The sequence below is a fragment of the Narcine bancroftii genome, chromosome 8 (assembly GCF_036971445.1).
Source record: "Narcine bancroftii isolate sNarBan1 chromosome 8, sNarBan1.hap1, whole genome shotgun sequence".
Taxonomy (NCBI): Eukaryota; Metazoa; Chordata; class Chondrichthyes; order Torpediniformes; family Narcinidae; genus Narcine; species Narcine bancroftii.
This window is the reverse complement of record NC_091476.1, coordinates 174,743,818-174,770,424: the sequence shown is the minus strand read 5'-3', so window position 1 is coordinate 174,770,424 and position 26,607 is coordinate 174,743,818. Positions and strand designations below refer to the sequence as shown.

The window sequence follows — 26,607 nt, the reverse complement described above, 5'->3', positions numbered from 1 at the left end:
AATGACTGGTCTAGAACATACAAAGTCCAAAAGGACACTAGGGGTAAACCTTTAGGGAACACCTGCAAACCTCAGCACTTTGCAGTGTTTTGTGTTGGTCCATTGATGACACTTGGAGGGTGATTAGCATTGGAATTGTCACAGCCTCTGCACACATGGTGACATAGGGGGAAGGTAACAATAGGCAGGTCATCTGTGTTGCAGTTGGTTGAGGAATAATCGCGGCCTCATAGCTGAGGATGAAGCGGCATCTCTTACTCAAGCTGTGCCATCGAGTTCTTATGTTATTAATGTTTCTCCAAGGGGGCAGAGGTCATATGTTAATATCTCTTAAAGGTTAAAAATAGATAAATATTTACTTATTTTTTTTTAATCATGGCATATTGTGGTGATTTAATTTATGCTATTGTAGTTAGTGTCTTAGGTGTCTTGCTCCAGAACTAGTCAGAATCTTGGTACATCTGTACATTGTATTTGTGACAATAAACTCTCAGATTACAGCATATCCTCTAGTAGAGAGTGAACCCAGGTTTTCAATTTGAGCAAGGTTTTAAACATGTAGCAGGAATTTTAAATTTAGAAATATAGCATAGTGCAGGCCCTTCCGACCCATGAGCCCGTGTTTCCCAATTACAACCAACTCTCGTACATTTTGAAGGGTGGATGGAAACTGAGCACCCGGAGGAAACCCACGCAGACACTAGAAGAACGTACAAACTCCTTACAGACAGCATCTGATTCGAACGCTGGTCACTGGCGCTGTAAGCGCAATTCGAATGTTTTAGTTTGTCATATTCTACTGCATTGAATGGGCACTGGGAAGTGAGATGGATAATGGGTGCATAGCAGGCCAAGGTGACCACAGAGATAGCAAGGCAGTGCCTACCTCTCAGTGCTTCATGTTACTTTGCAAAGAGTAGTAATGAAGCAAGGATGCTGGTTTTCTCTCAGGAAGGAGCCAGGATTGAATGGGAATGAACTGTGCTGGGAGATGTTAAGTCCAGGATGAACAGGTCATCTCCAGAGACCAGTAATTACCACTACAAACTAACAGGTTTCCAAGTGCCAGCAGAGACAAAGTTATTGGATGCTGACAATTCAATACCCTGACGCAGGGCTGGAGACCTGCTTCGAACTGTCCAAGCAGAATTCCTGGTGCTAAAGGAATCTGCTGTGCTCCCAAACTCAGATTGCGAGAGTTGTTTAAGGAACAAAGATCTCAACTGTGAGGTTTGCCATAGAGCATTGTCAGACCTCCTGTGTAACACTGCGCCGAGGCTGACGTGTGCCACATTCCCTGGTGATGTGTGGCAGGTTCTTGCAGCCGCCAGATCATAACACAGCAGATAGGATCATCCCATACTGCTCATTAACAGTACATGCTGCAACTATCTTCTGACCATGGGGAGATATTCCTACTGAATGACTGGAGGAGTGCAGTGATGGGGAATGATGTGCTCCCAGGGCAGAAGGAAATTGAAACTGGGGAAGAATAGGCCAAGGCACATTCTCTGGAACAGAGACCTTGCAGGGTTACTGTGAGGAAGTTGCCAAGAATTCTGTGGAAGCTTACCAGGGCAATCTATGAAAGTCTGCATCTTGGCAACACCAATGACATTTGATGCATTGTATAATGCACAGGGGTGCAGGAGCTCACCAAAAACAGTGACAGGGAGGTGCCAGAGCCTCTCCATGCAGTGTCCAGCACCATCACATGAGGTGCCAGAGCAACCCCCTGAAGTGCTGGTGCAGTGCTCTGGCAGTACTGCACCCCTGATGATGCACATATGCACTGGAATTCTTCTTTGCTGCAGCCTTTAACAGTCCTGTTTCAGCAATGTCAGGATCGGTGAACCGCTTGTCCTGTGAATGAGTAACAATTTGTTTTTTTGGATGGATTAAATTGTGAATCCCTCTGCAGACAAATTTTGGATGATGCCTTGGTGTGGATGTCACTTGGGAGAGTTTAATACCAAGGGGGCTATGTACCTGGGATAGTGAAAATCATTCAGGTATGAGGAGCCCATGGGGGTAATGACATTTAGAAATGTGTGTGAGTTGGTTCATCTGAACTCTAACTGCTCAGACAACTTTGTGGATAGTGTGTGAACAAGTTTTCAGCTCCAGGCCTTTCCCCACAACATTGTCCTCTGTCCAACCTACCTTTCCTTCAGCACCAAGCAGTGAGAGTTACTGTTGGCTGTACCTAGTGTTTGGTGAGACTCTAGTGTGTCTGTTGTTTGTTGTAGTTGGGGGGGGGGGGGGGGCACTCTACAGTTGCATCTGGAATTCTATGTGATGGTAGTGTGCCTGATCTTGGTGGGGGAGGATGAAGAACTCTGGTTGTACTGGAATTCCGTGCGGTTGTAGGGGGCATGATGCTGGTAATGGGGGAAACTGTGCAGTGAGGTCACCAACCTGCACCGAGATTCTCCCACGGTAGGCCTGGTCTGGCCTGCAGCTCTCATCGTTCCCTAGAACTGAATGAACTGAGGCTTCAAGTCTCAGAGGCAGCCACATTACCACGGGTGCTCACTGCCCTTCACCCTTGTGATTGAATTATTCTTCCTTGCTGGATTTCGAGTTGAATTCGGCAGCCCCATGACTCTGCCTGCCGGTTGTAGTTAGCTGCACACCAAAGGATCATGAAGTACAGTTCGAATCCTAAGACATGAGAGCAGAATTAGGTCATTCAGCCCATCAAGTCTGTCCTGCCATTCCACTGTTGCCGATTTACTGTCTTTTTCAACCCCATTCTTATAACTACTCATTATGATCCTGGATTCCCTTCGTAATTAAGAACCTGTCTATCTCCGACTGAAATAAACCTAATGACTTGGCTTTCATAGCCGTCCCCAGCAATGAATTCCACAGATCCTCCCCCGCGGGTGAAGAAATTCTCCTCAGTTCTGTTCTAAAGGGATCTATTTGTATTCTGAGGCTTTGTCCTCTGATCCCAGATACACCCCCACTGTAGGAAACATTCTCTCCACGTCCGCTCTATCCAGGCCTTTCAGTGTTTGATAGGTTCCACCTCGTTCTTCTAAACTCCAGCGAGTACAGTCCCAGAGCCATCAACATCCCTCATATGATAACGCTTTCATTCCAGGGATCGTTCTTCTGAACTTCCATTGGATCCTCTTGAAAGCCAATGCATTCTTAACTGCTCACAATATTCCATATCGTGTGACGTGTCGTGCAGCCAGTGTTCTAATTCATGCCTGGATCTTGGTGTTATAATATCGAACATAGCACACTACAAAGTTGTGCTGACCTACCTAAAACCTACTGCACAACAATGTAATTTTTCCCATCACCCTCTATTTTTCTGACATCCATGTGCCTAAGAATCTTTTGTATGTCCCTTTTGTACTAACCTCCACCACTCTCCTCAGCAATGCATCCCAGTCACCCACCACTCTGTGTTTTTAAAAAAAAAAAGTCTCTGAAATCTCACTTCAACTTTCCTCTACTCGCCTTAAACAGATGTCTTCCGGTATTAGCCACAGCCACACTTGTGCGAAAAAAGGTGATGCCTGAACCCCATATCTATGCCTCTCATAATTTTGTATAACATTATTGTGGTCTCTCATCCTCTGACGCTCCAAAAGGAAAAGCTGTAGCTCTGTCAACCTTTCCTCATGTTCTCCTCTGCACCTTCTCCAAAGCTTCCACATTCTTCCTGGAATAAGGCAATTGGAAATGTGGTCTAACCAGAGTTTTATAGATCTGCAAGTTTACCTCAGGGTCTTAAACTCAATCCCCAACTAATGAAGGCCAGCACACCAAATGCCTTCTTCATTACCCTGTCAACTTGCTCAGCAACTTTGAGGGATCTATGGTCTTAGTCTCCAGGATCCCCCTGTTCCTCCACACTGCTCCAAATCCTTCCATTAACCACTTTCTCTGCCTTAAAGTTGAACTTGCAAAGTGCAACTCACAATCTGGCTTGAACGCCATCCGCCATCTCTTGTTGGCAAGGCTGGTCTTCACAGCCAAACACAATCTGCTGGAGGTACTCAGCAGGTCAAACAGCATTGATGGGGCAAAAGAATGGATGACGTCTCAGGGCTTGGGTCAGGATCATCAAAATCTGAGTGCTGAAGGAGAGTTTTGGTTCAAAAAGTCAACCATTCTTTCTCTTCCATTGCAGAGTTCTTCCAGCAGAGTGTGTTTAGCTTCAGTTTTCTGTGGCCTTTATTTCCTTTTTGTTTTAATTATCCTTGAATGGAATAAGTCACCAGACCATTGCAGAGGGCACGTAGCAGTCGATCACATTGATAAGCCTGGATTCACGTAGCCTTCCAGTCCAGAATGCATGCTGTCACAGTGCAGAGGTTGATAGCTTGTATTGCACTTAATTTGCTGTTTCAATTCATTGAGGAGGCCGCAGGAAGTGAATCACACCTCCAATATTTGTGCAATCTGTTGCTGCATCAATTGTTTTATGGTTGGAGCTATTCCCATTATGTGCACCTCTTCAGTGGGACAGCCTGAGTCTCATAGTCTGACCTCATGCCAGAGACTGTGAGCATATACACCGAGTCCACAACAGGTATCTTGTATCTGTGGACGAGCCTTTCAAGCCCCTCTATATTTTTTTGCTTCTCTTTGTTCTGTAGCCTCTGAGGGGAAAGGCCAATCGCACCCTTATGCCTCTCAGTAAGGACGATTCCCGATCCTGCCGCCTTCACCAATCCGATCGCAAGGGTTGCAAGCACAGCATGGACAACAAATGCTGATGGGAATCTGGGATAAAGCCACGCTTAGTAGAACGGTCGAATTGTGAAGCTGTAATGGCAGCAGTTGACAGCAAACTTCAGCACTGAAGGCTTGTTCTGTTCACAGCTGTTCACTCATTGTGTGGCACTTAGCTTCACCCAGTCCACAGCGACAACATGGGATCCCTGTAGCATGTTACTTGAATCACTAACCTGCCAAGTACATTCTATCTGAGCACACATGTTCCCAGAGCTTAATAATTACTGAACATTCAAGTCTGTATTCTCATCCCACTCACTGTCTATCAGGACCTTTGAGAATAGCTAAAATTGTATTTTTGTTCTTGAGATGAGATGGCAGTTTATTGTTATACACTTACTACAGCATACAGCAGATGCACTGAGATTCTTGATTACTGCAGCTACACAGCTGTGGAAAATACAACCACAAGCAATAAGTTTAAATTAAATACCCCATGAGAGAGAAAAGGGTAATAAGTAGAAAAGATAAATATTCAGTTACTGTTAGTGGAGAAAGTTTTTGGTGTGAGAATAATCACAGTATTGATACTGAGTTTATTGTCATACCCACTGTACAACGTACATATGCACTGAAATTCTTACTGCAGCCAAATGGGTATTTTGTTTTTTAAAAAAAACCAACTACAATACTATAATTAATTGAATTAAAAAGAGACAATAAATACAAAATATCAATAGATAATACACCATCAGTTACCTAGTGCAAAAAATGTGACAGCAATAGAGCAGACTCGTGTGGTGTCGGAGCAGTATCTGATTAGTGTAACAAGGCGAGGGTCAAGAGTCTAATAGTTGTTGGAAAGAAATTGTTCTTAACCCTAAAGGTGCTGGTCTTCAGACTTCTCTACCTTCTGCTCGAAGGTAGCAGTGTGAAGAGGTTGTGACCAGGGTGGTGGGGGTCTTTTGTGACATTGACTGCACATTGATGGCTTTACCCTGCACCATGTGGCTGGGTAGTGTGTTTGTGCAATCAACATGGGTTGATTCAGCATGAGACCGATGCGTAATTTCTCTTTCAGTTCCGTAATGCTCTTGTTTCTTGTCTAAAATCAGAAAATGCTGGAAATGCTCAGCAGACGAGTCCGTGTCTGTGGAGGGAGACACAGTTAATGTTTTAATGTGTCATAACTGGGATTTTTTTTATTTCAATGTGCACATGTTTGAAGTTGCAGAAAAGTGGAAGGGATGGAGAGTTGAAAGGGAACTGTGGTGGGATGGAGCAGAGATAAAGTGGATGACTTTGATTCTTTTTCAAAGAGCACAAGGTTGTAGAATAATAGTTTCAGTTTAGTCAATTAGTGGATGCAGAGACTCTCAACATTTGAGTGAGTGCCTGAATAACCAATGCATGTTGGCAAATGGAAATTGCATAGATGAGTGGATAGCATGGGGATAGTGGGCTGAAGGGCCAGATTTTGCAATCTATTAGTCTGACTTTAAGACTGTAAGAAAATTCTACTCCCTCCTAAAGTATTGAGATGGGGTTGTACGTACCACATGGGGTTGTACCAGATAGGATGTGTTAAATTATTTGTAGGTTGGTTTCTGAGATCAGACAGTTTTCACGACCAAATCCAAATGAAATCTGAATCGGACAGTCAAAGAAGCTATCAGGCCTATTTTGTCAGTGACCTCCTCTTGGAAAAGGTCTCCAAATGGTCTCATTGCCTTGCTCATCCCATTGGCCTGGATTCCTTCTCTTTCATCTACGTCAAGCTTCCTTGAGAAAGTTTCTGTTGAACCTGCGCCCACCAACTCATCCGATTGTGTCTCCTAAATCTCTGAAAGAAACTCCTGAATTTCCTCTCCAGCTTCTTCGACAGATATTTTCAATCTGTCTCCCCTAGCCACTGCTCTGTCTGCCATCAAAAAAATCTTACACTTGTCCTATGTCAAAGCCACTCGAACAGCTCAACAAGATCTTATTTTAACTGCCTTGGCCATTAGAATGACCCCATCTTCTGCCTGTCTCAACTGGAGCAGGATCAAGTGCAGATCTCATAGGTTAACATTAAAAGAGAGTTTGGAGACAAGCTGACTCATGTGGAAAGATTGCTCTTGTATTTGATTGAATCACAAAGCATTTTCCAATATTGTGCTGTATCCAAAGCCCTATCATGTGGTGAGCCACTCCTGAGGGATGTTCCTAATGTTGCAATCTTCCTTCAGAATATCCTGGTTCCATATCTTTTAAACTCCAGCATTCCATCGGGCTTAGGAGAGTGGATTTTAAAAGAACCCTCCTGCAAATGGCAAAATAATTCTCAGGGAAAGGAGCAAATTCTGTGCAGTTGCAATTGTGTGCCTGCCGAATGTTCACACACATGTACATGGTAACCTGGATATTTCAGCTGACTTTCTTCTGAGCCAATCTGTGAGAAACCCATGTTCGAGGGATAGAATGAAAGAATTTGCTTCCACTTTTGTGAGCCCAATATCTATTGTAGTTCAATTATTGGTGTCATTTTAATTTTACTATTGACAAGTTAAAATAGTACTTCAGCATGCTGAGGACCAGCAAGAGACTGCAGATGTTGGACTCTGGGGAAAAGCACACAACCTGCTGGAGGAGCTCAACTCAATCTTAATGAAGGGTCCCCCAGCCCAAAATGTTGACGGTTCTTCTCCCATTGATGCTGCTCAATCTACAGAGTTCCTACAACAGATTGGGTTTTGTTTTTGTATTGTTAGGCTGCTGGTAAGGGTGGCATTTTATCCCATATTGGGTGATGATCCACTACATTAAATCATTGCACCGTGTGCAGAGAGGGACCCACAGGGGTTGGGCTGATAGTTCCAGGATTAGAATGGTCGGCATGGTGGGTAGAGCCACTTACTCACAGTGCCAGAGATCCAGGTTCAGTCCTCATTTCAGGTGCTGTCAGTGTGCAATTTGCATGTTATCTGCAATTGCATGAGTTTCCTCCCACATCCTAAGGATGTAGGTTGGTGGGTTAATTGGCCCCAGTAGGTAGGTGAGAGGTAGAATCTTGGGGGGGATATGATGCGATTGTGGTTAAAATTCATGAAGAGTTGGGATGATTAGTGAAGCAGATAGCGCGATAAAATCACAGTGCCAGCGACCCAGGTACAAATCCTCCACACCCCCCCCCCCCCCACCCTCTGCTGTCTGTAAGGAGTTCGCATATTCTCCCTCTGACTGTGAGTACTTCCTCCAGATCCTCTCACGTTCCGAATATGTATAGAATTAGTAGATTCATTAATCACAAGTGTATTTGGGTGGTGTGGGCTCATGAGCTGAATGTTGGATTGGTGCAAATGGATATGGATTGTCAGCACAGACCTGATGGGCTGAAGGGTCTGTTTCCACATTGCATCTCTCTGTGACTCCAGCAGATCGGGCAGGTTTGTGAAATAGGGAGACACATGGCAGAGGCAGATATTTGTGAAGTGTATATAAAATATTTGGATGATAGGATGGGTTTGGAGGGATATGGGCCAAGCACAAGCAGGTGGGACTGGTGTGGGTGGGACATTTTGGTCAGCATGGGCAAGTTGGACTGAAGTTCCTATTTCCATGCTGAGTAACACTGTGACTCCAAAAAGCAAAATAAATGAAATGGCTACATTTTGAATGAGTGTAGGAGCCAAAATGTGGAGATGCTGTGCTTTATTAATAGAGGCTTCGAGAAGTAAACTCCAGGGTACAATGCCAAATCTTAATCAAAGGATGGTTAGGTCTCTGCTTTGGCCCAGGTACATCACACTGGCCTAAACCTTGGGAATATTCTTGCTTACTGCAGCCATACAGGCTGCAATACTACAAGATGGCGATTTGGAGAGGCAGGGGTCATTCTTCTCGGAGCACATAACGTAAAGAGAAGATTTTATCAAATGTTTAGATTCTGAATAATTTAGCATTCATAATAATTGGTCTCAGAATTCAGATGACTGATGAAAGACTAGAGGAGTCGTCAGTAATTTTTAAAAGGAAATGTGATGAGTTATGAAGGAAGAGATTGCATGGATTTAAGTAGGAGGAGTGAGACTCTTTGCAGAGTGACCTCAAAGATGTGAGCGAAACAAGTGGGCCAGAGACACCCGTTTGTTGTTTTGTGCCAGGAGGTGGCTGGGTTAATGCTCACCCTGTTGCCCTTCCCCTCCCAGTGTTCGAGGTGGCAAGTAAATTCTCAATGTCAATGTCAACATGAGTCTATGGTCATATACAAACATGCAATATTTCAGATTCACCAATATTCTTGCTTACTGCAGCCATACAGGCAGGTAAGATACCCCGACTATAACTATAAATTACCACAAATGCAAGACCTAAAAATACAGGTAAATGAATATTCACTGTTGCAAAAAGAGAAAATGATGTTTTGGTAGTGCAGACAGATCCACAAATGATTAGCAGGGTGAATCAAGTTCTGACAATACGTGGAATGGATATATCCAATCACCAGATTGGACAAAAGTGTGAAGGTCCCTTGAGGGGGTCAGAGAGCAGGACTAGGTTAGAAAAACAGAGTTTATTCTTCGAGCAAAGGAGGTTGAGGTGAGATTTGACTGAGTTGTACAGTTTGCAAGAGGTGAACAAAAACTGTTCCTGTCTGAGGATTGACATGGGGAAAGGAGGGGCACAGGGAAGATGGGAGTGGAAACCATTGTTGTACAGTGTGTGACCCTGAATTGGAACTCTGTTCCTGTGATGGGAACGTGGTTGACAAAGTCAGGAAGAGATTGGACAGAGGAATGGGACTGTTTTACATATCAGCAAGAACTTGAATCGCCTTCTCTTGAGCTGCATTTATGAGTGTCTTCATGTAATGTCTTGGGATGTGCTGAGGCCGTAAAGGAAAATGCAAAGTATTTACTTTGTAAAACAAAAAGACACAAGGCTGCTTTTCAAGTGTGTTGGGGACTAGTCATTAATTTTAGTCGTAGAGATATCATTCCACCCAATTGATCCATGCTGTCCAATCAAATTACATTTGTCTGCTTTAGGCCCACATCCCTCTTAGCCCTTTCCTATCCATGTACCTGTCTAAATTTCTTTGAACTTCAAAATTGTTTCTGCAGCTCAGGGTGGTGTTGCGTAGCAGACTTGTTGGGCTGAATGGCCTACTTCTATTCCTTTATCTTGTGATCTTTCGTCAGCTCCTTCTATATACCCACCATCCTCTGTGTAAAGAAGGTGCCCCTCAGATCCCTTTTAAATCTTTCTCCTCTCATCTCTATATAGATTCCCAATCCTGGGGAAAAGGCTATGACAATGTATCTTATCAATGCACCTCATGATTTTGTAAACCTCCATAAGGTACCTCTCTCAGTTTCTGACATTCGAGAGAGAAAATCCACCCTCTCCTTGTAATTCAAGCCCACCAGTCCTGGTAATATTCTGAGGAATATTTTCTCCACCCTTTCCATCTTAAAGTTCACTGAATTCCCTTGACATTTCACTTAGGTTGGCTACTGGGAGGGGGAAGAGGAGTGAAATTGCAGGCAGCCCAGTTAGTGTAGTGGTAAGCGCAACAGTGTTATGGTGACAGTGACCCAGGTTCGAATTTGCTGTTGTGGGTAAGGAGTTTGCACATTCTCCCTGTGTTCTCATGGGTTTCCTCTGCGTACTCTGGTTTCATGGGTTTGTGGGCTGGAAGGGCCTGTATCTCTAAATTTTTAAAAAATGTTAAATGTGGAGAGTCAAGGATCATTAACTTGCAGGATTTATTTTAAAAGGCCTCAGTGCTCATTAACTGACCATGTTTCCGCACGCAATGGCTGCCTGCCATTAACCACTGCCACCTTACACGGCTGCTGGTCAGAATAAGGAGCAAAACTGCAGCAAAAACATGATAACTATGCGTAGGTAGCATTGGCTGGAATTCCAAACAAACTTCTCCTTTAAAAGGAACCCTTCATACTTCTCTCACAGAATAAGAGGAGAGTTCAATAACAATGAAACTTCAACATTGCAAACAAAAATTAACTGTTGAATGGGTGGATTACAAAAAGCAAGGCCATTATAAATACCACAAATAGCCCATCACTGCAAGGACCTGCCAGTGGCCAACCATTTCAATTCCATACTCCATTCCCACACCATGTCTGTTAAGTTTGTCGATGACACCACAGTTGTCAGTGGAATTACAAATGGCAATTAGGAAGTGCTTAATGGTGTAACAACAACAACAACCTTGTGTTCAACGTCCGCAAAACCAAGGAGATGATTGTGGACTTCAGGAGGAAGTCAGAGGAACATGGCCAAGTCCTCATTGAGGGCTCAGTAGTAGAGAGGGTCAAGAACTTCAAATTCCTGGTTGTCAACATCTCCAAAGATGTGCCCTGGAACCTCCACGTTGATGCAATCACAAAGAAGGCTTGCCAGCAGATGGGTCTGAGGAGATTTGGTATGTCACCAAAAACTCTCAAAAGCTTCTACAGGTGTACTGTGGAGAACATTCTGGCTGGTTGCATCACTGCCTGGTATGGAGGCAGCAACTCTCAGGACAAGAATAAACTCCAGAGGGTTGTTAAGTCAGCCTGCGACATCACCGGCATCAGACTTCACTCCATCGAGGACATCTACATGAGGCAGCCTCTATCCTCAATGACCCCCACCACCCAGACCATGCCCGCTTCACTCTGCTACCATTGGAGGAAAAAGTACAGGAGCCTTAAGAGAAGCACTCAATGGCACAAGGACAGCTTCTTTCCTGCTGCCATCAGGTTCCTAAATAATCAATGAACCAAAGACACTGCCTTACTTTTATTTTTTATAGTGATGTTGTAAGATGGTTACAATATTATGAATGTTTGCAGTATAATGTTGCTGCATTACACTGAATTTCGTGACATTAAAATTCTGATTCTGAACATTGTCTCTCGGAACAATGGGTGATGGGAGGGGAGGGGAGGGATGACAGGGAGGAAGGGTGATAGTAGGGGAGGGTTGATGGAACATTTACTGGGAAGTGGAAATGTGAGCAGGCAGTTAGCTGATCCTGTTAGCCAGAAATCCCCATGACAGATGTAAAGCTCTCATTTCCTGTTTATTTTTTTTAAAGGTGATCCAAAGCATTGTGAGGGCTTGTAAAGTAACTTCCTTCCACCATGTTCAAACAGAACAATGCAACAAATTCCAGAACTATCCCTTCCTCTGAGTGAATATATTCTCAACTCTCTGCATCTTCCACCAATCCACATAAATCTATCTCCCACTGCTGGTGATGTTACCCAGGGCTCTGGGTTAGTAGGAAGTAATACACTTGGAAGGTCAGTAAGCCTAAGGAATACAGTCCATGTTACAAGTACACTTGGTAGCAGTTTAAACCGTCTAGAAAAGCATCAGGGAAGCCGGGCACGCAACAGAATGTAGATGAACTGCAGAAGGGTGAAGAATGATGGACAGTAGACGATGGGGGGAGACAGTGGTAGGAGAGTGATGGAAGCAGACAAGGAGGGGAAATAGATGGAGCAGGTGGAGTGAGGGAAGGAGGGCTGATGTGTGAGTGTGTCACTAACACACACTCCTCTCACACATTCCTGTCTTAATCTGGTTCTATAAGCTTAGAACAGCTGATACAGGCTCATAATCAGCAGGTCACCTACCCCTTTCAAGGCCACTTCACTTCACTCCTGCTGTTCCTGCCTTTGATTTGGGTTGTAAATGATTCCTTCCCCTGCATTTCCTCAGCACCTGCAACAAGGGCCAATGGGATTGTCAGGACCATGCATGTCTCATCAATCAGGAAATGATCCGAAACATCAACCAAGGGAATTATGGGTAGGTGTCATACCCACACCTCTCTCTCTCTCTCTCTCTCTCTGGCATGAGCTGCTTGAAGAATGTTACATTGGTGTACGTGAGTCTGAGAGTCACAGGGATCATGTCCTACTGATTTTGTGTGTGGGTGTGGGGAGGTTTTGTATGTGGGAGGGAGATGGGAAGATGAGGGGGTGGTGCGTGCGTGCGTGCGTGCGTGCGTGCGTGCGTGCGTGCGTGCGTGCGTGCGTGCGTGCGTGCGTGCGTGCGTGCGTGCGTGCGTGCGTGCGTGCGTGCGTGGATCACCACGTCAGTACCAGGGTTACTGCCGCACTGATATCTTGTATGTGTGGAGCCCCTGAGTGGCAGCAGTGACTGTCACTTCCACTGGCTGAGTCCGCATGAACAGCTATGCTCGTCACCAGGACTCCTTCCTGCTGAGAGCTGCCAGCCACACAACCCCCTCCTCCCCACAGTGTCCACGCCCCTCTCCGTGGGCACTGGGCCTGGGCAGCTGACTGACTGTGGAGGGTGGAGACCAGTCTGGGACTGTGGTGAGGAGACTCTGAGCCTCCTGTGGCTATTCTCCCACACCACACTGGGGTGACTGGGCTGGGCCTCATGACCTTCGGCCTTTCACCCCAGGAGGAGAGTCTGGTGATGGAACATCCTCACCGTGGTCGTGTCCTTGGCAGATGGAAAGCAGCCAATTACAGCCAGTTCTGGGGCATGTCCCTGGACCAGGGCATCCAACACCGTCTGGGAACCCAGCGGCCCCCACACACCGTGCTCAAAACCAACGAATTGAAGGTAAGGCAGCTTGGGTCCAGGGTCCAGGGGTGGGGATGTAGGGGTTAGGGCTTTTGGGCGTGAACTGCAGGTCAACAAGAACGTAAACCACACACTGTCTGATGGGGGAGGGGGGGAGATGAAGGGGCGAGGAGTGAGAGTCACCACCTGACGTGAAGGGAGGGGAAAGGGTGACATGGAAGGAGAGGTGTGGGGGAAGGGTGATAGAGGGGGAGGGTTGATGGGGAGGAAGGGGGATAGTAGGGGAGGGTTGATGGGGAGAGGATATATGGGGAGGGGTGATGGGAGGGGAGGGATGACAGGGAGGAAGGGTGATAGTAGGGGAGGGTTGATGGGGAGAGGATATATGGGGAGGGGTGATGGAGGGGAGGGATGACAATCACCACCTGCAGTAGGTGGCAATGAATGCAGAATTGATGGATGAGTTGTGCGAGGTAGGGCAGGAGCTTTGTGAGTGTTGAGCAGACAGCCAGGAGGATGCGGAGAGGGGGCAGCTCACAGTATCCACGACATCAAGGTCCATTGACTGGTCACTGACAAGAACAGCAATGCAAGCAGTATTTGACAATGCTGGGTGATTGGTTTAATTATTTTTGGAGTGGTTCCTGTCTGATTGAACTCTCCTGGGTATCTCTTCCAGAGGAGTTTGTCTGGGATGAGTTCAGAGATGAGGGGGTTAGCCCATGAGGAGAGAATGAGTCACCTGGACTACTCACTAGGACTCAGAAGAATGAGAGGGGGTCCTGTAGAAACATAAAATTAAGAAATGGATGGATAAGATAGTCTGGAAAGAATGTTTCCACTGGTAGATGAGTCCAGAACTAGGGGACATAGCCTCAATGATTCAAAGGAGGGTTAGGGTTATGAGGAGGAATTACTTTTCCCAAAGAATAGTTGTTCCATGGAATTCTCTGCCCAAAGAGGCAGTAGAGACTGCCTCATTAAGTATATTTAAGACACATTTAAAAAGACTATTTAGGAGGTGATATGTATTGAACAAAATGTGGGGGAAGTGGAGAGGCAGGTAGAGGGAGTGTGCACTGGGGGGGGGGGGGGTGAAAGTTGGAGAGAAAGGTAAGAATGGAAGTAGGTAAAGAAGAGATGGAAATAGTGTGACCAGATCGAGGTGGGGTTTACCCAAAGTAGAGGGGACAGGTCCTACAGTATTGCCAGGGGATTGTTGCCCAACTTGAGGAACAACAAATCATATCCTCCTGCACAATATTAAACACAATGACATGAACATACGGAGTTCTCACCCATCCCCCACCTACACAGCCCTCACTGCATCTCCTCCATTTCCCATACATCTGCCCTGGCCATCTCCACCCCGATTTGCAACAAGGACAGGATTCCACTCGACTTCACCTACCACCCCACCATCCTCCACATCCAACATATCATCCTCCACCATTTCCACATCCTTCTATGTGATCCCACTGCCAGACACACCTTCCCCTCTCCTCTCCACCTTCGGCAGGGACTATTGTGTTCCTCCTCTTTCCCTTTCCTTCCTTGTCTCCTCTTCTCTCCCACCCCCATTCCTCACCGCCTTTTTTATTCAGGTTCCTGTCTGGTTTTTTTTCTTGTGTCTAACGAAGGGCCCAGGCCCAAATGTTGGTTGCCTTTTACTTCCCAGGAATCCTGCATGACCTGCTGAATTTCTCTAGCACATTTTTATATCATATAGGGAGATCAAACAGTTAGAAAAGCAAATGGACATTGTCCCTTTTTCTTTAAAAATTGTAGTACAAATATAAGCAAATATTGTTAATGTTAGTTAAGAACTTTTGCAGAGTTACATGTGCAATTTTCATTTCTGTGCCCAAAGAAATATGTATATCACTACCTTGGTGTCGACACTGTTGGGGTTAAATGGAATTGAATGGTTGTCCTTGGAGGAGTGATTCAGTAGGTTTAGCTTGAACTCAAAATGCTTTTTTTAAAAAAAAGAGAAAATCTCATTGAAACATTCAGGATTTCAAGGGCGGTTGAGGGAGGTCATTACTGACTCCTGTGAGAAACGATATCTGGGAGAAGGGAATGTGGTGTCGACATGAAGGGCCAATCATTCAGGACTGAGCTGAGGAGATGGGTGTAGACCTTTGCCTTTCTTTGCCTCAGGACTTAAGATGCTTAGTCACTGAATATTGTTTAAGACCAGAATCAACAGATTGTTTGGGAATGAAGATAAGAGAGTGGACACAGACCCATCAATGAACTGACAAGTGCCTGCTCCTATTCTCCTTTCAGGTGATCATGGACAGAAATGAAATCATGCCCAAGTATTTCAATGCAGCAGAGAAATGGCCTGGAATGATCCACCAACCCCTTGACCAAGGAAACTGTGCAGCATCATGGGCCTTTTCCACAGCAGGTAATAGCTTCAAAGGGAAATGTTGTGTATCATGTGTGGGTCAAGTCACTGTATCCCAGTGCAAGGTATGGCTTTATCCCCGTCTATATGGTGTGTGGATGGAGGGTGTGGCAGTGAAGGTTGTGGGTTCTATCATCAGTCCTGTGGAAGATGTTGACTACATTGAATAACTACAATAGAAGCTTGGAAAAGATCACAAATATTGCTATACTTTATTAATGTGTCACAATAGAAGATGTGGGATGTATTACTGTTACAATGGACACTTAAGGCTGTATTAGGGATGAGATGTGGGCTGCATCACGATATACAGAGTAGGGTGACGAATGTCAGACAACCCAAGGATTGTAAGTGTAAAGCTACAAGGGTCATGTTGAAATTGAATGGTCTTAACGTTGAGGTATGAGGGTGTTTGTGGATTGGATCAGTGAGAGGGGGTGGATTTGTACAGCGAGGCTGTGGTCCAGTGGAGGGGGGGGTGGCTGTGGGCCCAGTGAGGGAGGGGCTATGGCCCAGTGAGGGGGGGGCTGTGGGCCCAGTGAGGGGGGCTGTGGGCCCAGTGAGGGGGGGGCTGTGGGCCCAGTGAGGGGGGGGGCTGTGGGCCCAGTGAGGGGGGGGGGGGCTGTGGGCCCAGTGAGGGGGTGGGCTGTGGGCCCAGTGAGGGGGGGGCTGTGGGCCCAGTGAGGGGGGGCTGTGGGCCCAGTGAGGGGGGGGCTGTGGGCCCAGTGAGGGGGGGGGCTGTGGGCCCAGTGAGGGGGGGGGCTGTGGCCCAGTGAGGGGGGGGGGCTGTGGGGCCCCAGTGAGGGGGGGGAGCTGTGGGCCCAGTGAGGGGGGGGAGCTGTGGGCCCAGTGAGGGGGGGGAGCTGTGGGCCCAGTGAGGGGGGGGGAGCTGTGGGGCCCAGTGAGGGGGGGGGAGCTGTGGGCCCAGTGAGGGGGGGGCTGTGGGCCCAGTGAGGGGGGGGGCTGTGGGCCCAGTGAGGGGGGGGGGCTGTGGGCCCAGTGAGGGGGGGGGCTGTGGGCCCAGTGAGGGGGGGGGCTGTGGGCCCAGTGAGGGGGGGGGCTGTGGGCCCAGTGAGGGGGGGGCTGTGGGCCCAGTGAGGGGGGGGGCGGCTGTGGGCCCAGTGAGGGGGGGGCTGTGGGCCCAGTGAGGGGGGGGCTGTGGGCCCAGTGAGGGGGGGGGGGGCTGTGGGCCCAGTGAGGGGGGGGGCTGTGGGCCCAGTGAGGGGGGGGGCTGTGGGCCCAGTGAGGGGGGGGGGCTGTGGGCCCAGTGAGGGGGGGGGGGCTGTGGGCCCAGTGAGGGGGGGGGGCTGTGGGCCCAGTGAGGGGGGGGGGGGCTGTGGGCCCAGTGAGGGGGGGGGCTGTGGGCCCAGTGAGGGGGGGGGCTGTGGGCCCAGTGAGGTGGGGGGTGAGTATGCTCAATAAGGGGACTGGATTTGTTTCAGTGAGGGGGGTTTGTTCAGTAAGGGGGCTGGATTTGTTCAGTGAGGGGGGATGTTCAGTTGGTGTGGATTTGTTTGGTGAGGGGGCTGGATTTGTTCAGAGAGAGGTGGGTACTCAAGAATAGACCTATTCCTGTTATCAGCTCGCATGCAAGAGAGAGTTAGGAAAACGGAATATAAAGCTAGACTATTATCGGACCACTCACTCCTGTTATTGACAATAGAGTTAGAGGACATCCCACCAAGAATGTATAGATGGAGATTAAACTCCATGCTACTTAAAAGGCAGGATTTTAGAGAATTCATTGAATGACAAATTAAAATGTACTTTGAAATAAATACGGATCAGTGAAAGATAAGTTTATACTATGGGACACAATGAAAGCGTTCATCATGTAGGTGGAGAAGAATATCATGAAGACAAAACAGAAATATTATGAACTAGGAGAAAAAACGCACAAAATTCTAGCGTGGCAGCTTAAGACAGAACAAACTAAGAGAATGGTATTGGCATTAAGGAAAAAACACAAGCAAATCACATATAATCCAACGGAGATTAATGAAAACTTCAGAGAATTCTACGAACAATTATATCAAACTGAAAAGAAGACAAAATAGATGAATTTTTAACTAAAATTGAACTACCAAAATTACAAACAGAGGAACAAAATAAATTAACAAAACCATTTGAAATAGAAGAAATACAGGAAATAATAAAAAAACACTACCGAATAATAAAACACCAGGAGAGGATAGATTCCCAATAGAATTCTATAAAACATTTAAAGATTTATTAATTCCTCCCCTTCTGGAAGTAATCAACCAGATTGATAAAACACAAAGCTTACCAGATTCATGCAAAACAGCAATAATTACAGTAATACCAAAGACAGGGAAAGATCCACTCGCACCAGCGTCATATAGGACCAATATCTTCACTTAACACAGATTATAAGATAATAGCTAAACTATTAGCAAACAGATTAGCCGACAATGTACCAAAAATAGTAAATCTAGACCAAACTGGATTTATTAAAAAAAGACGAACAACAGACAATATCTGTAAATTTATTGAATTATTTATTCAATAGTACTACAAAAATTCAGCTTACCAGGGAAATATATTAATTGGATTAAAGCATTATATTAGGAGCCATTGGCGAAAGTGACAGTAAATGGATATATATCAAAACAATTTAACTTAAGCAGATCAACAAGGCAGTGATGCCCACTATCTCCCTTATTGTTTGCATTAGCCATAGAACCACGAGCAGAACTGATAAGAACAGAAAATAAAATAAAAGGGATAAAATAAAAGACAAGGAATATAAAATCAGTCTATTTGCAGATGACGTTATAGTATGCTTATCAGAACCAGAAATATCAATAAAAGAATTACATAGGAAATTGAAGGAATATGGAGAAGGTCGGGGTACAAGATTAATGCAAATAAAAGTGAAGCAATGCCAATTAATAATGCGGATTTCTCAAATTTAAGAAAGAATCACCATTCAGATGGTAAACGCAAGCAATGCGATACTTAGGTATACAAATAAATAAAAACCTCGGCCATCTATATAAACTCAACTATTATCCACTAATGAAAAAATTACAAGACGACTTAGAGCATTGGAAAGACTTACCACTAACACTGATAGGAAGGATAAACTGTATTAAAATGAACATTTTCCCAAGGATACAATACCTATTTCAGACATTACCAATACGCTTAACAGAGAAATTCTTCAAGGAGTTAAAGAAAATAATAAGGAAATTTTTATGGAAAGTGGGGAAACCGAGGATAGCACTAGATAAATTAACAGAATGGTATAAACAAGGAGGCTTACAAGTACCAAGCTTTAAAAATTATTATAGAGCCGCACAATTAAGATACCTATCAGATTTTTATCAAACAAGGGAAAAGCCAGATTGGACTAGATTAGAACTAGATAAAATGGGGGAGAAGATACCTGAACATATTGTATAAATGGGATGAAAAATTGGTACAACGTAGGAATTCTCCAGTATTGCATCATCTGCTCAACATTTGGAAGAAGATTCATGTAGAAAGGAATAAAACAAATTACCAACTACCAAAACTAATACTGACGCAAAATCAGCTAATCCCTTTTACAATAGATAACCTTTCCTTTAGCGAATGGGAGAAAAAAGGGATCAAAAGAATAGAAAATTGTTTTTTGGGAAATAAATTATTATCCTTTGAACAAATGAAGGATAAATATAATATAACTCACGATACAGTGTTGGCATACTACCAACTGAAATCCTACTTGAAGGACAAATTGGGAGGCAGTCTGAAGTTACCAGAGGGAAGTAATTTTGAATATGTGATTACAGACACAATGATAATCAAAAAATTTGTAACAAATATGTATATTAAACTACAAGAAAAGGAGAATGAGGAAACAAATGGTAAAACTAAACAAAAATGGGATCAAGATCTAAACATAAAGAATGAAACATGGGAGAAGTTATGCTCCGGAACTATGAGAAATACAATAAACATGAGGTTACGTATGATACAATATAACTGGATACACAGGCAATACATTACACCTCAAAAGTTAAATAAATGGGACCCAACAGTATCTGACAGTTGTTTTTGCTGTAAAAAGGAAATGGAAACAACAATTCATGCAATTTGGACATGTGAGAAAGTGAAAAAATTTTGGGAAGATCTGAACCAGATATTAAATAAAATCACAAAAAGCAATATACCAAAAAACCCAGAGATCTTCCTTCTAAGTAACATTAAAAAAAACAAAGAATTTGGACTTGATTTGGATGGAGCACAAAAAAGATTTGTTATGATAGCCCTAGCTGTAGCAAAAAAATGTATTATGTCAACCTGGAAATTAGAAGATAACTTGAGAATACAACAATGGTATATAGAAATGAATAAATGTATTCCATTAGAAAAAATAACCTATAATTTAAGAAATAACATTACAATATTTGAACAAATATGGGAGGCATACATGAAACACAATAGAGAAAACCTACCGTGGACATCTACCACCTAAAATGACAGAAGGAGAAGGGAATGAAAAGAACTGACTCAGTGGAATTTCTTGTTTATTTTTATTGAGTGACAACATTGTTTGATGGGTTTAATGTATCTTGTATTCTGAACTTTAAATAAATGGGAGGGGAGGTGAGGGAAGGGGGGGAGAAAATGACACTATATATTTAAGAAGGAAAATGTATGTATCTTGATCAATATGGTTTATAGTGTGAAAAATAAATAAATAAATAAATAAATAGATAAAAGGTGGGTCTGTTCAGTGCAGGGCTGGATTTGTTCATTAGGGGAGGTAGATTTATTTGGTAAGGGTGCTGGCCCAGTGAGGGGGCTGAATGTGTTCAATAGGGTCTGGGGAAAGGGTTTGAAAATATTCTCTCCCTGAGGGGTGCTGAGGTCCAGCACTGAGCCAGGATCTCTCTGACTTTACTCCTTGTCCCTGCAGCCGTGGCATCGGACAGAATCTCCATCCATTCCATGGGTCACATGACTGCTACCTTGTCACCGCAGAATCTGATCTCGTGCAACAGACACAGGCAGCAGGGCTGTCATGGAGGACGGATTGATGGGGCTTGGTGGTACCTGAGACGTCGCGGGTATGTACCCCAGGCAGGGCTGGGAGGGGGAAGTAATTGGTGGTGGACAAGGAGCAGAGTCAAGTGATGTGGGCAAAGCATGAGGTGCCTCCAACCACACCAACCTGAAAAAAAAAACACCTACGCTTTACGTGTGGGTCTAAACCTGAGCTTCCTGCAGCCAACCATTCCAACAGTGACATGTCACTCCTCAGCCTCATCCATTATCATGGTGAAGCCCAAGCGTAAACTTGAAGAACAAAACATCATACTTCTCCTGGACAGCTTTAAACCAAACATCATGAACAGTGATGTTTCCAGTTTTAGGTAACCTTAACCCCATCTCTTACCATCTCATCTTTACCAATTCCTTATTTTTTTTTTAAACTTTATTTAAAATTATTAAGAACAATATAAAAAGCATTATATGAAAAATACAATAACAAATCATTAAACAACCCTCCCTCCCACCCACACCCCCCATCCCCACCCCTCAGCCAGCCCTGCAAGGGGAGCCACAGAAAAAAACATATTACAAATAATTATAAATATGAATAAACAACATAACATTTTAAGATATTTCTAAACCCATATACTCTAAATAAGGTGACCACATTTGAACAAATAAATAATTATGTAAATTGTGTTATTGTTTCCATATCAATACAAGATCTCAATTCATTATGCCAACAGATTATATTAATTTCCACATTATCTTTGCAAGTAATCGCTGCACATTTCCATGCCACTGATAACACTAAATGAACAAATGCAATCTGAAACTTATCCAACCCCAAACCAGTCAAAGAAACCATATAACCCAACAAAAAAATCTCTGGGTCTAACAGTAATTTAATTTTAAATAATTTCTCAAAAAATATCCTAATTTTTTTCCCAAAATGGTTGTACCTTATCACAAGACCAGACTACATGAAAAAAGTTCCAATATTCAACCCACATCTAAAACACAAATCCGAATCACTAAATCCATATTTTTTCAATTTCTCAGGAGTCAAATACAACTGATGCAAAAAATTATAATTAACCAAACCCTACCTTAACATTAATCAGTTTAGATATCCCTTCACAACACACAACCTCCCAGTCTTCCTGGGGTATATCATAAATCACCTTCCCATTTATTTCTAGATCTCTCCAAATTCGGCTTATCCATATTCTCTTGTAACAACCTATACATATCTGAAATAAAGCCCTTTTTTGACGCAAAAGAAATCAAAGATTCAAACTTCGTAAACTCAGGTAAACTCGTATCCTTTCCATAATCATCCCTATCAAAGCTCGAAGTTGATAATACACAGATAAAGAATTTACAGGTATTCCATATTTTTCCCTCAAACGGTTAAAAGAAAGAAATTGTCTCTCTTCAAAACATTCCTGAATCACTTCTATCCCATCATACCTTTAAACATCTATTAAACACTGAAAAAGAAATAAGCTGATTTTGATAAAACGGAGTTTGAATTGATAATCTCCCCTTTGTGCCCTATAATCCATATCTTTAATAAATGCTTTAACACCGGCATATTATATCCCTGCAATAAACACAAATTCCATTTATATATAAACTGATGAACTTCAGATTCAGAAATACAGGCTAGTTCCACCTTTGTCCAACTAGGGGGCTGTTTAACATCCATCATTCTATTAACAAACTTTAACTGTGAAGCCTCATTATGAGGCTTCTTTACCAACTCCTAAACTTTTTTCCCTCTCTAACTTTTCTTCCCCTTCCCCCTCCGCTACTTCTCAGTGGTGTCTCCACTCTCACACCTTCAGTCATGAGCCCTATCACCTATGAGCCTCTCCCTCAGCTTTCTCCCCCCCCCCCCCCCTTATATATTTATTTCACCTTTTTAATCTTAATCCTGATTGGGGGCCTGTCCCAAAACACTGACTGACCATTTATACCCACAGATACTGCCCAATCTGCTGAGTTCCTCCAGTAATTCTTTCCCATCTCAGGATACCAGCATTGGCAGCTTTTATGTTCCTCATATGGCAAAAGATATCAATGTAATATCTGAGTATTTAAAGCTGGGACCCTCACTCCAATTCTTTACGGACAGTTGGTATTAGCCGCAGGGTGTGAAGTCATAGGTTCCCTTTCCATCAGCAGACTGCTCTGATCAGTCTGTCAACTTTCATGGGGGTCACACGCTTGATGTGCTGGACTTTGAACACAGGACCTATCAGCTGCTTATGTCCTGCTCTCCATAGGTAATGGGGAAGAGAGCAAGCTTGCATTTATAGAGCCCTCTACACACCCCAGTGGATTTCTTTTCTTTGAAATCCTCTGAAGTGTAATTATTGTTAAATGTAGGGAATGCAGCAGTGAGTTTGCACAAATAACAGAGTGATGGTGATTGGTCATCAGTGTTGGTGATTTTAGTGCAAGGATTATGATTGAACTCCCCTGGCCTTTTGCAAATCCTATCAAGTCATCTTCAACATTCACCAAAAGCAAGCAGGAACTTGGTGTGATGCTCTTTCTGAAAGGAGTCTGCTATAACAATGGACCTGTGCTGTGTTGGCATATCACCATGGACATCTGGAGACTCAGCCATCCCTATTTCAATCCATGACAAGTGTGGGAGCCTGGACTTCCAATGAATATTACCTATTAGTATTGAGCAGATCAAGCAAAAGGTCTGGAAAATTATTCAAAATTTCTGGCCACACCCTCCCACCAACAAGATGGTACTCTCCCCGCAGAGACAAATCTCAGGTGTGTGTGGGCCTAGAGAGAAATGCAGAGGCTGGAACCTTGAGCAGAACCTCCTATCGGAGAGCTACACTCTGCCCTCTACCCTCATCATCTCTTAGCCTTTTTTCTCTTCTACCCTTCCACCTGCATCCACCACTTACCTGTTAGCCTGTGCTACTACCCCTTCCCCTTTCTCTCTCTTCCTCATCCCTTCCCCCCCCCCCCCCCCAACCACATTTTAACTCTGGCTCCTACCTACTTTTTTCTTGTACCTGATGAAGGTCGGGCCAAATATGTTGTTTACCCGTTACTTCTTATGGTTTCTGTGTGACCTGCTGATTTTCTCCAGCACATTTCAGTATTGCATTTGACCCTAGCAACTGCAGATGTTCTAGTTTAACTCTTTGAGCAGACAAAGAAATGCTGGAGGCACTCAACAGTTCAGACAACATCCATGGTCAATTAATGCTTTTAGTCTGGAACCTTTATCTAGACCAAGGTTTTAAAACTTTTTCTTTCCACTCACATACCACTTTAAGTAATTATCCCTATGCCATCGATGCTCTGTGATGAGTAAGGGATTGCTTAAGGAGATATGTGAGTGGGAAGGGAAGGTTGAGAATCACTGCTCTAGATCCAATTGTTACTGAAATATTTTGCTTGACAAAAATTGTCATTGGCCCATTTCCTTTGGAGTTGTGAAACGGTGCACATAACAAGTCAATTAGGTACGATTAAACAATGGTTTTCAAACTTTATCTTTCCTCTCACATATGACTCCCCCTTCAAAACAAGCGTCGCATCACCCTCATCAGTGTCTATGCTCCAACCCTCCAGGCGGACATACCACTTTAAGTAATCCCTTACTAAACCCTATGGCAATAGGGATTGCTTAAGATGGTAAGTGAATGGAAAGAAAAAGTTTGAAAACCACTGATTTTTTTTAAAAATAAAATTTAAATTTATACATTCAGCACGGTAACAGGCCATTTTGGCCCACAGATCTGTGCCATCCGGTTACACCCAATTAACCTACACATTTCAAACAGAGGGAGAAACCCAGAGCCCCCAGGGAAAACCCACACAGACATGGTGGAGAACTCACAAACTCCTTACAGACAGCGCAGAATTCGAACCCAAGTCCCAATCGCTAGCGCTGTAAAGGCGTTACGCTAAGGACTACACTAACCATGCCACCCTAGACTGATCTATTTTAAAATAAAAGAGATGGGCTGTGTGAGCATTGACTGTGTTTTTGGCTGTGGAGTAAAGGTGGTAGTCTGGTCAGATGCACTGAATCTATTCCAGGTTCATGGAGGAAAACTATCACCCACCCCCTGCCACTCTCACTCTGCTATCAGATCTGTGCAGCTGGCACATGGCCTAAATTGAAAGCCTTCTCAACTTGCTTAGTCATAGCAAGCTCAATATTTTTGCTGAACAAGCATCAAGACCAGAAACTGTGACCACATCCCACCTTGCTCGTTTCCATCTGTCATTTGTGTTGATTTTGTGTCAATTTGTGCTTTTCATTAAATGCCTTGTTTATTTCATTATTCTGTAACAAAGAAGCATTGCTTCAGTGAATGTACAAACCAGAATTGTTTATACACCTGTAATGCCAAGCTCAGGATGTGTCCGATCTCTCATCTGTCAATATGCTTGACTTCTGTACAAATGCTTCAGTCCTCAGTTGCACAGCCAGGCATTCAAAGCTTGAACTATCCTGAGCCCTTGAATTGCTTTGGCACAGGGTTGTTGACCAAGTGCTGGGGAATGGGGCAATACAGAAAAGTGCTCACAGGTTGAGATGGACCAATGGGCTGCTTTTCTGAGTTGTATGGTACTGATATTTCATCCAACATATTGGCCTATCTATCAATGTGGAGATCATGCTGCCAGCCATTTTAGAATCTGCTCCAGCCTCTCTGTGCCAGAGACCCAAGTTCAAACCCGACCTCGGGTGCTGTCTGCGTGGAGTTTGCACATTCTCCTTGCGATTACGTGGTCTTCCTCCCATAGTCCAAGACCTGCAAGCTGGTAGGTTTTGTGCGCCACTGTACATTGTCCCCAATGCACAGCTGAGTGGTAGAAAATGTGGGGGGGAGGGGGGCTGTTGATGGGAATGGGAATATCAGGGAATATAAATGGGTGGTTAATGGTCAGTGTTGGCTCGATGGGCTGAAGGGACTTTTCTACATCTAAGAAAAAATGATGTTATCTGCAGCTTGAGGCCTTGCAATAGATGTTCCACTGCATATTTCTGTGTATTTATGGGCAAGACTTTTCAATATTAGGTGTTTGCAGAAAGACTTCAGAATTCCATTAAAATACTGATTTTAATAAATCTAATGTTGTCTAAAGAATACTTAATTTGTTTATCAAGACCTGTCGTCCTCATCAAGAGTCTCTGGCGAGTATTGTTCATTGTTTGGGGCCCTTGCTGGGTTAGCAGGATGGTCTGCACACAAGGAATGCAGCCACTGAGCTTGCTCCACATTTCCAGGACTTCTGCCCACAAAATTCTTCATGCAGAGATGCTGAGTGCTGTGGATCTTGCTTCCTGTAACCCTCTACACTCTTCCTACCTCAGTAACCTCTCTAGTTCACCGGTGAATAGGAGCTCCAGAGATAAGTCAAACCTCCTCAGAACCTTGGTTCCAAACCCCAGAAGTGATTAGGAAGCTGTCAGCACCCAAGGCCCATGAGAATCGAGGGACATTGGGGTGAGGCTGGAAAATTGTGTGGAGGATGAATCAAACAAGAAATTCTGCAGATGATGGGGTCGAGTGCAATGCTGGAGAAACTCAGCAGGTCACGCAGGATCCACAGGAAGAAAAAGGTGACCAATGGTTTCAGGCCTGAGTCCTTCATCAGCTATATCTCTGGATGTTACATGACCTGCTGACTTCTCCAGCACGTTTGTATATTAATGTGTGAAGGTGAGTTGGGACCTGTTGATGGTAGGCTGCTCCATCTGATGTTCAAGTTTATTATCATCTTAAGGCACATATAAAAGCAACAAAGCAGTGTTTCTCTGGACCATGTTGCACACTCATTCACACATAATACACAACACATAGTAATCACATATATAAATACAGACATAATTTAAAATATATATATATATAAATATTTTGGAATTATTT

At 44.1% G+C, this 26,607-nt stretch overlaps 1 protein-coding gene and 1 long non-coding RNA gene across 4 annotated transcripts in view; one reads left to right on the top strand and one right to left on the bottom strand.

Annotated features, from left to right (window-relative positions):
- tinagl1 (tubulointerstitial nephritis antigen-like 1) overlaps window positions 1–26,607 on the top strand; it is a 54,495-nt gene that overhangs the window by 6,293 nt on the left and 21,595 nt on the right. For 2 of the 3 annotated variants that reach the window (XM_069895911.1, XM_069895912.1), the window contains exons 4-7: window positions 12,421–12,510; window positions 13,185–13,299; window positions 15,553–15,676; window positions 20,604–20,754. In XM_069895911.1, the coding sequence (XP_069752012.1) occupies window positions 12,421–12,510; window positions 13,185–13,299; window positions 15,553–15,676; window positions 20,604–20,754 (480 nt within the window). Of the gene's footprint in view, window positions 1–12,420; window positions 12,511–13,134; window positions 13,300–15,552; window positions 15,677–20,603; window positions 20,755–26,607 lie in introns of all 3 variants that reach the window. The other variant, XM_069895913.1, reaches the window with a different exon arrangement.
- The window catches only part of LOC138741601 (uncharacterized), a 60,377-nt gene continuing 34,167 nt past the window's right edge, over window positions 398–26,607 (bottom strand). The window contains exons 2-3 of the long non-coding RNA XR_011343598.1: window positions 12,336–12,423; window positions 398–2,664 (exon numbers count right to left, since the gene is read on the bottom strand). This is a non-coding gene — a long non-coding RNA (uncharacterized lncRNA). The remainder of the gene's footprint in view (window positions 2,665–12,335; window positions 12,424–26,607) is intronic.